This window comes from Chiloscyllium punctatum, chromosome 44 (genome assembly GCF_047496795.1).
Source record: "Chiloscyllium punctatum isolate Juve2018m chromosome 44, sChiPun1.3, whole genome shotgun sequence".
In the NCBI taxonomy this organism is placed as follows: domain Eukaryota; kingdom Metazoa; phylum Chordata; class Chondrichthyes; order Orectolobiformes; family Hemiscylliidae; genus Chiloscyllium; species Chiloscyllium punctatum.
Window position 1 is genome coordinate 10,634,836 of NC_092782.1, and position 12,601 is coordinate 10,647,436.

Sequence of the window (12,601 nt, forward strand, 5' to 3'; positions counted from 1 at the left end):
ACAGAGTTGGGGCGGGGACTTATTGGGGGAATGGTGTTGGATGTGGTTGTGGTTGCGGGTGGGGTGTTGGGGGCAGGGGGCAGTGTTGCATGGGAGCGGGGGGGTGGGGTCGGTGTTGGGGGCGGGGGGCACTGTTGCACAGAGTTGGGGGGCAAAGGAGTGTTGGGGGCGTGGTTGTGAGTAGGGGGCCTGTGTTGGGGATGGGGGTGGTGTTGAACGGAGTTGGGGGCGGGTCTTGCACACTATGTGCTGCTGCAGTCTCCTGAACGGGGAGCAGACTTTAAAAGCTCCAAGCCCCAGAGGAAAGCCATTTGATCAATTAACCGAATAATTGATTATCTGAATGAAATAGTGCCCGCCCATCAAGTTCAGATAATCGAGGTTCCCCTGTAAACCTCTATTCAGTAAGGGCTCATAACCCGCACTAAATATTTTGTAACATCTTCGAGCTGTCATATTATGAACTCAGAATTCCCTACTCTGATAACTGTAGTATTTCCAAATCAATTGACATTCATAAATACATTTCATGACCTCAACAAATATCTAATGGAATAATTGCAAGTTTTTTTCTTAAACTCTCACTGACACCTGCTTCCAGTTTACCTTTTTCCCTTTTTGTTCAAAAAAGGTTGTGGATTTAAATAACTTCACATCATGGCAGCTACATGGTGCACTCTATCTGCCTTCCAACACATTTATGTCAACTCATAAAACTCAGACTTCAACATTGCGGGTTAAAGGCATTGCAACAGCCAAACTGAAGTCTCTCTGAGTTCAGCACTGAGTTCAAACAGCCCTGTTGAGTTCAAATTTCTCTTACACGTGAATTACACTCAATTATTTTCCTTTATCTTTGGCTTCCTAATCTAGGTTCCACCCCACCGTTTTGGGAGCTTTGTCCACAGCTCTTCAATAATTCAGGTCAGTGTCTCAAATTTTGGGTTTGTGCAATGTGTGTGTGACACACTAATGACACTCCACCCTGGATTTTACCTTCTTCATCCTGAATGTCCGTATCCCAGCTGGTACCACACTCTTTACTTCAGATTCTGTTTCAGGGTCAAATTCTTCACCGTTATCTCCAGTCTCTCCATCCACAAGCTCCCATATTTCTGGGTACATGCAACTGAACTTTCGAACATTCTTACACCTGATCAATATCTTATATTTTAACTCCTGTAAAGGGAAAAAAGGCCACACAAATTGAATATGGAAAGAAGTGCAACAAACAAGTATACAAAACAAACGTTTCCCAGTGTAGCATGAGTGAAGATATTACTCCCATTATATTATCAGAACATTTGATGCGAAATTTCTTTAAATTTTAATCAATTTTGAATGTTACGGGCTAACATTCTATTTTGGTGAATAGGGTCACCTCTGTTTTCAGAGCAGTCCAAGCTAGAGATCTGCATTCTGTTAAATTGGAACAAATTTTACCAGTGTTTATATACAGCTCTACAAACTTGCACTATGTCTACTGCGACCTATGGTAGTGGGGGGAATGTGTATTCTCTGTGAATGAAATATGTTATTCAGTATGTTATTAAGAAAGTTAAGACTTTGGTATATGGACTTGAGTACATCAAATTAATATATTGCAACAGGCTGCTTGGCATAACCAGTGGTATGTTCCATTTAAGCCTCCTATGTTTCATTATGTAAATCTATTGTTATAAAACTCTCTATTCCCTTATTTCTCATGTTTATCTAGCTTCTCCTTAAATGCATCCATATTATTTGTTTCAACCGCTGCTTGTGGTAGCAGTTCTGCCACTCTCACCAGTGTTGAGGTAAAGAAGTTTCTTTTCAATTCCCAACTGGATTCTTGGTATGTTATATTAATGGCATCTAGTTATATGTATTTACCTCCAAAAACGGTAACATCAAACTCTTCATAATTTTAAATGGCTCCTTAAGGTCACCCCTCAGTGTCCACTTTTCACCAAGAGAATAGAAACCCAGCTTTATTCCTGATGAAGGCCTTTTGCCTGAAAGGTCGATCTTACTGCTCCTCAGAGGCTGCCTGAACTGCTGTGCTCTACCAGCACCACTAATCCAGAGACCCAGCCTGTCAATCCTTCCAATTTGCATAGATGGAAGTTCTCTGAACATAAGATCTCAACATGGACAATTACCAGAAAAAGGAGTTTAAACCATACTTTTGCCCAGGATGAAACACAGATCTGTAACCATGCCTGCATCCTGAGTGGAAGTCAGCTGGAGCAGGATGTCCAGATATGTGAAGGCCTGCCAAACTGGCACATATATCAAATGCTACCCAGGTGGTCAGATGCAACAGCATGAACTTTCTGAGCAAAGCTACAGTCTGAGTCAAGAACACCTACAAAGTCAACCCAGAGTGCAGCCAGATGTCTCACCTGGTGCTTCATTTGACATTTTCTCCCTCAACCTTCAGCTTTAAAAATATTTGCACCACAAATTGCTGCATAACTTACATGTTAACAATACCGAGTGCCAGTAAACTAGCTTTCACTTTGCAGCAAAATCTCAGCATGAATAAGTAATTATAAACAATGATGGAGCTGAATTATTTAATTGATTCTACCATTTATCAGTTTTATTTTCACTGGTGGAAGATGACAGAACAGTAGTAAAAAAATTGACTCTTAATGCCTTAAAATTATATAGTGATTTCATTATGCCCTCAAAATTATTTTCAATAAATTTCCAAAGTATAAGTTGCCTTATAACCCTCTCATAGTTGTGATTGTTAATATTGTTCCAGTAATCAGCCATGAATTCGCTCCCTTGCTGTTTGCTAGGTGGTACTGAGCAATGTAAACTAGAAGAAAGGTTTCATTTTTCATCCTCGATTCATGTTGAATTATCTCATCTTACAGAGGCTTAAACAGCAGGTGTCACATTGGCTCCAGCTCACAGGCTAAATAGAGAGGAGAGCAGGTTATGTAGCCTCCGAGGAGCAGGAAAATCGACGTTTCGGGCACGAGCCCTTATGCCCGACAGGTCGATTCTCCTGCTCCTCGGATGCTGCCTGATCTGCTGTGCTTTTCCAGCACCACAGTCGCGACTCTGATCTCCAACATTTGCACTCCTCACGTTCTTCTAAATAGAGAGGAATTCACGATTCAGCAGCAAGTGTGGACATCAAAGAAGAACAGGACTGGGCTCTGTTATGATGAGCCAGTCAGTAAAAATGACACAAGAACAGTCTCTGTTGGCTGAGGAATTGCATGATCGACTTGTGCTCGTGAAACTGAATTCCTACTTAAAGACACAAAAATGCATTATGAAAATGGATTCCAGATCCAGTAGCCTAGGTTTTTCAGGATCTCGTTTCAAGGAGCAGAGCTTCGTTAATTTCCCGTACACCTACCAATACACAATATTTATTCAGTTCTCACAATACAAAACTGCAGCTCCTCTCATTGTATAATTTATTTTAATATCACTATGGCAACAGATCCCGTTGCATTCCAAATATTGAAGCATTCCAGATTTTGAATTATCTCTCAAGCTATGGTTTACAATTTGAAACGAGCTATCAGCGTTCTCTGTGACAGAAGCACAGAACCAGGAATTTGAGCATGGACAGGATTTGCAATTACACAGAGAGAATGCAGGGAACTAAGGGAGCAATTCCAAGCTTTTCAACAACAGTAGAAGTTAAAGGGAGTGGGGAAATCCAAATTGAGTAAGTTACAAAAAAGTGAGATCACTGTCAATTGGGTGGAAGACCCAGTGAGCACCAAATGAGGCCATGGTAGGTATGAACCAATGGTGGGCGTGAACTCTTAAGGGATGTTTTCATTTTGTTGAAATTTACCAGGGAAAAGTGCATGAATAATTAAGGCTTAATATTCTTCAAGCCACTATGTAAGAATTCAAATTAAACCAGGAAGATAATCAATTTTTCTGATTGACTGCTATTCAAGACAAAAGTAATTTATACCAGTTTCAGCATTAAGAGGAAGATAACTTTTATCGTCCACAAGCATATTCTTTAGTGTAGAAAAACCCCCCATAAATTTTCTACAATGCAACTTAAACTATAACCTTAAAACCCCATTAATACATTCACTCAAATATAACACAGTCCTCGATGTTGCGCCGACCTGTCATACCAATCTGAAGCCCATCTAACTTACACTATTCCATGTACGTCCATATGCTTGTCCAATGATGACTTAAATGCACTTAAAGTTGGCGAATCTACTATTTTCTTGTATTAAAATCCTTTATTCTAAGTTTATGGGTTTTTATTTTTTCACTCACACAGAGAGAAGGGAGAGCGAGGTTACCTGTTTTACTAGCTCTGGGTGTTTCTGATTGCACAGTTTTTCCAAGTCTGTAACAAACTACAGCTTCACCAATCTGAGGGCTGTTATCAGGCAGTTCAAAGATTTCCCACAATGTGCAAACAGGCCATTTGGCCCAACAAGTCCACACTGACAGGCTGAAAAGCATCCCACCCAGACATATTCCCTTAACCTATCTCTGTAACCCTGCATTTCCCATGGCTAACACACATAGCCTACATATCCCTGAACACTATAGGTAATTTAGCATGGCCAATCCACCTAACTTGCATATCTTTGGACTGTGAAAGAAAACTGGAGCACCTGCAGGAAACCAACGCAATTTAGTTGAATCCACACACATGCAAGTAAGGTTGGCAATTTTCTATCACGCTCATGACTTCTACCTTATAAATAGTAGTCAAGTGTTCAGGAAACAGGATGTGAATACTCACCGTATGATTCCAGGCACTTACAATCACAGCACTTACATAGCTGATCCAGTTCAGTTTCCAGTCAAAAGTAAGCTCCAGGGTGTTCATAATAGATTCAGCAATGGAAGTTAATATTTTCAAACGTAAAGGGGAGATGGTTAGATTCTCCATTTTTGGCACACATGTTACTCACTGCTTATTAGTCTCAGCCTGAATGGTATTCAGGTCTGACTGCATGTGGACACAAACTTGAGTATCAGAGAAGTTGCAAATGGTATAAAACCTTGTGCAATCATCAGTGAACATCTCCATTTCTGATGTTATGATGGAGAGAAGGCCATTGAAGTAGCTGATAATGGTTAGGCCCATATCCTGCATGTGACAAGTTTGACCTCCAACAATTTTAACCAGTTAGGTATGACTTTAACCAGGGGAGAGGCTTCCTTTGATTCTCACTGATTTCAATTTTAGTAGTTTCTGTGCACCAAGTTGTATAAATCAGGCAAGTAAAAATTACACGTTTTTGAAGGAAAAGCAGCTTAATTAAAATTGAATTCAGGTTAACAGCGAACCAACAGATCCAAATTCTGGTAAAGGCAGAACAGGCAATGCATGAGGTTGGTCACATGTGGGAGGTTGTGAACTGGGAGGCTATCCTAAATTTCCACATCTGCTAGGACATTCTCTGGCTTTAGGTCACACTGGCCACTCAGCTAAAACGTGAACTAGAGTAAATACAAACTTTTACGCAGATCAAGTCTTGGAACTATATTAATGGGTCAAAATCCCTGGAACTCCCCACCTGACAAAAATGCTGACCAATTAGGATCAATTCAAGATGATTCATCACATTTTTGTCAAGGACCCTTTGGTATGAGCAATAAATAATGGCCTTGTCTGAAATATTCCCACAAAGAAGATATAACTGCAGTGGAAACAGTGCAGAAAAGATTGACTCAACTGATCTGTGGGGTGAAGGGGATACCTAAGAGGAAATGTTCAAGTTGGGCACTTGGAAGAATGAGGTGATCTTACTGAGACATAGAAGGGGACTTGACAGTGTGGATGCTGAAAGGACGTTTCCTCTTGTGGAAGCGGTTGGTATGAGATGACAAAATTTAAAAATAAGGGATCGCGCATTTAAAATTAAAAACTGTGAAGATCTTTATTTCTCTCTCTAGGGTTCATCAGTTATTGGAACTTTTTTTTTCCAGAAAGCAACGGAGGTTGGGTCATTGAATCTGCTGAGTTAGATAGAATCTTGGTTGACAAGACTATGGGGAGTAGATAGGTTAGTCATGACCAGATTAATCATCATCTTACGAATAGTGGAACAGACTACCATTTGGTGAATGGCCTTAACCTACTCCTAATATATAAACCTACTTATGAATTTTATGTTTGAAGATAGGCAAAGGGAGAAGGTCCTTTTGACGGAGTATTCAGGGTTAAATTTCAAGCATAACAATCTCTGGATTTTTCTCTGAATCATGTGAATTTGGCAAGGAGACACAATTCTACAATATCATATCTAAAGAGCTGCTGACAGAAAGAGTGGTTCCTTTTCATGAGACAATGCCAGCAGTACTGGAACATCAGGGTTTGTATCAAAGGGTCAGACATGCTGTGAACCAGAATGGGAGCAATGTCACAACCAAACAACAAATAAAGTTATGGCAAAAACTGTAAACTAGTTAAGACGAGTGGAATGTTGTACAAGTGAGGAAAGAAGCTTAAATATAAGGATAACCAGAAAGAAGAGTATGGATCAGACTAAACTGAGGAAGGAAAATAAATGGCCTGTGAATAGAGTAAAATGGGAGTGTCGTGAACAGTTTAAAATAAAGTAAGAGGAGTTCCTATTAAAAATAAGTAAAACTGTCTGAGCAGCAGTACATAGAACATAGAACATAGAAAAATACAGCGCAGTACAGGCCCTTCGGCCCTCAATGTTGCGCCGACCGAAGCCTACCTAACCTACACTAGCCCAATAACCTCCATATGCTTGTCCAATGCCTGCTTAAATGACCATAAAGAGGGAGAGTCCACCACTGCTACTGGCAGGGCATTCCATGAACTCACAACCCGCTGAGTAAAAAATCTACCCCTAACATCTGTCCTATACCTACCACCCCTTAATTTAAAGCTGTGTCCCCTAGTAATAGCTGACTCCATACGCGGAAAAAGGTTCTCACTGTCAACCCTATCTAAACCCCTAATCATCTTGTACACCTCTATCAAATCTCCCCTAAACCTTCTTTTCTCCAATGAGAAAAGTCCCAAGTGCCTCAGCCTTTCCTCATACGATCTTCCTACCATACCAGGCAACATCCTGGTAAACCTCCTCTGCACTCGTTCCAATGCCTCCACATCCTTCCTATAGTATGGCGACCAAAACTGCACACAATATTCCAGATGAGGCCGCACCAGAGTCTTATACAACTGCAACATGACCTCAGGACTCCGGAACTCAATTCCTCTACCAATAAAGCCCAGTACACCATATGCCTTCTTCACAGCACTATTTACCTGGGTGGCAACTTTCAAAGATCTGTGTACATGGACACCAAGATCCCTCTGTTCATCCACACTACCAAGTAGTCTACCATTAGCCCAGTAATCTATCTTCTTGTTACTCCTACCAAAGTGAATGACTTCACACTTAGCTACATTGAATTCCATTTGCCACCTTACTGCCCAGCTCTGCAACGTATCTATATCACGCTGTAACCTGCCACATCCTTCTTCGCTGTCCACAACTCCACCGACTTTCGTGTCATCTGCAAACTTGCTCACCCAGCCTTCAAGCCCCTCCTCCAGGTCATTTATAAAAATGACAAACAGCAATGGTCCCAAAACAGATCCTTGTGGAACATCGCTAGTAACTGCGCTCCCCAAGATGAACCTATACCATCAACTACTACCCTCTGTCTCCTTCCAGCCAGCCAATTCCTAATCCAAACCTCTAATACACCCTCAATGCCATACCTCCGTAGTTTTTGCATTAGCCTGCCATGGGGTACCTTATCGAACGCCTTGCTAAAATCCATGTACACCACATCTACTGCTTTACCCTCGTCCACTTCCTTGGTCACCTTCTCAAAGAATTCAATAAGGTTTGTGAGGCACGACCTGCCCTTCACAAAACCATGCTGACTATCCTTGATCACATTATTCCTATCCAGATGTTCATAAATCCTATCCCTTACAATTCTCTGAAGACTTTGCCCACAACAGAAGTGAGACTCACTGGCCTATAGTTACTTGGGCTATCCCTGCTCCCCTTCTTGAACAATGCCCAGAATGATAGAGGGGAACTGAAGACAATAACATGATTGCAAGGAATCAGATATAAAACAGTTGGGATTGCTGAGACATGGCTACATTGAATTCGATACTGAAAATTAAATATTGCAAGGATAATGTATTTAGGAAAGAGGAAAATAGGGAGGTGGATTAAGTATTGCTTCCTGTGCCCTCTCGAAAAAACTCAACTCTCATCTCATTGAGTGAAATCTGGAATGAGTGCCAGCCACATTCAATATCTTCAATGGAAGAGGGTCATTGTCCCTGTATCCTGCTCCTTAAAAATATTGTCTAGCCATGTCTAATCAGCATCTGAAATGTTAAACTATTAGGTGTCCATTTTAGCATCTCCTGGCAACTTCAAGTTGTGAAAATCAGTCATTAGCGCCAAAACTACATGTTCAAACCAGACTTTCAAGCAAGCAGGTTTTAAGAGTACAATTCCCATTTATTTAATGTCTGTTTCTTCAGTACATCTCTGACTCAGAAGTGAAAGGGCAGTCACTAAGCCAAAGCTAGGTCTTCAAGGTCAGCCTTTCTGACTCCTCCCCTTCTGACTCAATGTTACAGGCAGACAAATCACACAGGCAAAAAACTGAACACACTGACATCAGCCAAGGGGATATTTCAGTCACTGGTAGCTGATTTTTGCCTGAACTTGGATTCATTCCACACTGCTGGTCATGCAGCCTATGGCCCAAAATTTCCTCAGAGCTGTTCCTGCTCCAAGACTATAATTCTGCTTACGTGCATAAACAATAGCATTTCTGCTGCACATCTGGCAAAACTTGGCATGAGGTCAAATCTGAGTCATTATCCTTCTCAAAAACAATCAATAGCTCAAAATGTTTGCACACTTTTCTCCTCCCATCATCTTGTTTCTCTGAGCTTTAAACAAGCTCCCATTTGCTATTTTATTTTTAATTCTCATCCACATCCTTCCAATTTTACTTCAATTTTTTGATTTTCATCAAGGTTATCTTTCTATATATTTAAAATTAAATCGAATATTGGCCAACCTCCCAGCTTCAATAATTACACTCAGACATATTCTGTCCTTCCTCACTGAGCCACTTAGGCCCAGCATTTAACATCAAAGGCACAATTTTAACTTCAACCAGCTGGTGGAAAACTGATACAACATGGAGTACAATCTTGTGCTCCCAGAGATGGTGAGCTTAGAGGCAGGAAGGCCACTTATGTACCCAAATCTCACAAGTGCCTTGCCTCCACTGGATTAAAGTCCATGACAAGAAGGCCCACAATTGACCCTCAACCTCTGCCACCAAGTGAGACCTTTCAGAGATAAATTAAGGGCTTCAGCCCACGACTACTCGAATTAACTATTTGGCTCTGTGGTTCAACAAGTAAATCTGTGCAGGCATCAGTTAATGGGAGCATAGACCCTTCGATCAAAGACAATCAATGCCTGATTGGTCAGTCTCCTGAGAACCACACTGGTGTGTTTACCCCAAAACCCCCTGTATCCCTCTCCTGGTGATATCCAGGATAAAACAGCCCACTTGATTGACACAACATGCACAAGCATTCATGCCCTCCACCACCAATGCTCAATAGCAGCAGTAGATGTTAATTACAAGATGTACTGTAAAAATAAGTCCCAAGGTCCTCAGACAATAGCTTCCAAACCCACAACCAGTTTCATCTGGAAAGGAGGGCAACAGACACATGGGAATACCAGCACCTGCAAGTTCCCCTCCAAACCACTCACCATCCTGAACTGGAAATATATCACTGTTCCATCAGTGTCACTGGGACAAAATCTTGGAACTCCCTCTCTAATGGCATTGTGGGTCCACCTACAACAGCTCAAGACAGCAGCTCACCCCCACCTTCTCAAGAACAACTAGGGACAGGCAATAAATGCAACACTTACATCCCACAAGAGAATTTTTAAAAATCAACTTCTTCAGATCCGCCTACTCTTCAAATGGCATCAGACTTGATCCCAACAAAATAGAAGATGATGTACAGAAATGCCTGTAACTCAAGACAAATGTGACTTAAAGGTATCTCCATTTCGTTAGTTTTTTATCCCTAAACATTACAATTGTCCTGGTGGATGTTTATCCCCTTCGAGATCTGCTCCACAAAGATACATGAATCATGGAACATGACAAACACCAACATTTCTTTTAATCTCAAAAGCATTTTATCTTCCAGCAAGTCTTCAGTATGTTCTTCTAACCATATCTGTTCTTGCTAACATTTCCTTTGATAACCAACTTCCAATGTTACTGTTTTAAAATTTCAGATCAACTGAGATTCTGTGAAAGGTTCATGATGCAATTCTCCCCACTCCCACCCTCTTGGATAAAGCAGGAATCGGCTCAGATTAAAATTGCTCAGTTATCAATCACCCTCACACAGTGAAAAGACAACCAAAGCTAACCCTATGATGTCTAATCAGGTACAAAAAAAATTACTAGTAAAGTCATGTTACAATCTGGAGGGAAAAACAAGGGCCTGGAGCTGTAGCGCAAAACCACACAACCCTGTGCGCAGAGTCAATGGCCAGAGTTTGAGCAGTGAGATTCAAGAAAAGATTGCTCCCGGAGGGGAGACACACCCCAAGTGTCCACTTGGTAGGGAACCACAGGGACACTGCTTGAAGCAGAAAACAGATAACTATAACTGAAGCAGGAAAAATCAAACTGGAAGACCGTTTTCAGTGAGGAGCCATATCACATGCATCTGATTGGTAGGATTCCACAAGGAGGCTGAACTGAAGAAGGAATCAGCACAACTCAGTAACTCTTTCAAAAAGACTTAAATTCTTTTACCACTGAACTGTTGTAGAGCTGATCAAATAGGGTTTAACAGTTGGAGGTCAGAACTGCTGAAACTGATGAAATCCATATTGATGCCATGGGGTTGGAGGGTCCTGAGGCGGAAGATGAGGCATTCTTCCTCCAAGCGTTGGGTGGTTAGGGTGTGGTGATGGAGGAGGCCCAGGACCTGCATGTCCTTGTTGGAGGGGGAATTGAATTGTTCGGCCACGGGTCGGTGAGTTTGGGTGGTGCAGGTGTCCCAGAGATGTCCTCTGAAGAGCTCTGTAAGTAGGCATCCTGTCTCCCCAGCGTAGGAGAGGTCACATGACATTAATGTTGATTTCACCAGTTTCCTCATTTCTCCTCCCCCCACCTTATCCCAGTTCCAACCTTCCAATTTAGCCCCACCCTCATGGCCTGTCCATCTTCCTTCCCACCTATCTGCTCCATCCTCCTCTCCAACCTATCACCATTACCCCCACCTCCTTGCACTCTCAGCTAACTTCCACCCAGCCCCACCCCCTCCCATTTATCTCTCTACCCCCTTGGCTCTCAAGCCACATTCCTGATGAAGGACTCAAGCCCGAAACATCGATTCTCTTGCTCCTCAGATGCTGCCTGACCTGCTGTGCTTTTCCATGACCCCACTCTTGACTCTAGATAGTTAGTGGTTTTAAGATTTTATCTCACACCTTTCCCAGGATTTTATAAAGTATTTTTTGTTAGTAATAAATAGTTATTCCGGTTTTACATAAAACTAACAGTGTCAGGAGTCTTGGCAATAAATATAGCTCAGGAGCAGTATATTGAAGGACAAGTGAATTGAGGAGTTATTGCAATCCACAAAACATTCATCACATGTTACAGCCCATAGTTCTCCACTTCATGGTTGTCTGTGTGATTAATTCAGTGTCCTTGATCATTATGATCCCTTCAAATTGACCACATTTGAAAGTAGATGCATTCTAAAAACGCCTAAGAGCATGTCTATTATAGAATGATAAGCCTACTGCATTTGCTTTTGAAGTCTTGGAACAAATCAAGCAAAGTGATTTCAACATAGAAAGGCAAACTCTCATGCTTTCAGTTTTGGAATAAAAAAGGTACCACTGTTTGTACGGAACATAAGCTGTGGAAATTGACTTGGATTTTCTGATGGCCAGACGATGGTTATTCTAATGTGGGTGACAGTTTTGCAAGGGGGTTCCCCATTGAAGCACATTCCAAAGGAATTGCTGGAGAAATTGAAAATTTCCCCATGGCTGGAAACCTCAGAGAGTCTTCATTTAATTCAGAGAATTTGGTGATATCTGATTAACTTAAGTAAATAGCTATACAAGTTAGATGACGGAATTGTTGTCAGACCCCCTACTTCCTTCACACACCCCCAACTATCCTGACCTAATACTCCCAGGACTCAACTTGCCCTTCCCCCACTCTGCAGCTGACCTACTTCCACTGCCGCTGGACCCAACCCTTTTCCTGCTCCACACATAGCTTCGCTTCCCCCATTGCTGGGCATGCTCCCCACTTTCCCAACCTCTGGGCACACTCCACCGTTACGGTGCTGAAGGACAGTACACCTGAACCTTCCATCTCCCCCCCTCGCCCCTTCTCCACTCTGCACCCAACCCTCCTTTCTGCACTGCTGGAGGCATTCACCCACTTCTCTCTGTTGGATCCTGACACCAATCCTCTGTACCCCGCCACACCTGGTGAATCCTAGTTAGCCAACCTACCTTAAACATTGTATCAGTTACCTGGGCTGCTTGACACTCTACTCATT

At 42.0% G+C, this 12,601-nt stretch overlaps 1 protein-coding gene across 1 annotated transcript in view; it reads right to left on the minus strand.

Annotated features, from left to right (window-relative positions):
* LOC140466713 (1-phosphatidylinositol 4,5-bisphosphate phosphodiesterase zeta-1-like) overlaps positions 1-12,601 on the minus strand; it is a 71,933-nt gene that overhangs the window by 26,051 nt on the left and 33,281 nt on the right. Inside the window, exon 7 of the mRNA XM_072562214.1 lies at positions 997-1,179. Coding sequence (XP_072418315.1) covers positions 997-1,179 — 183 coding nt within the window. The remainder of the gene's footprint in view (positions 1-996; positions 1,180-12,601) is intronic.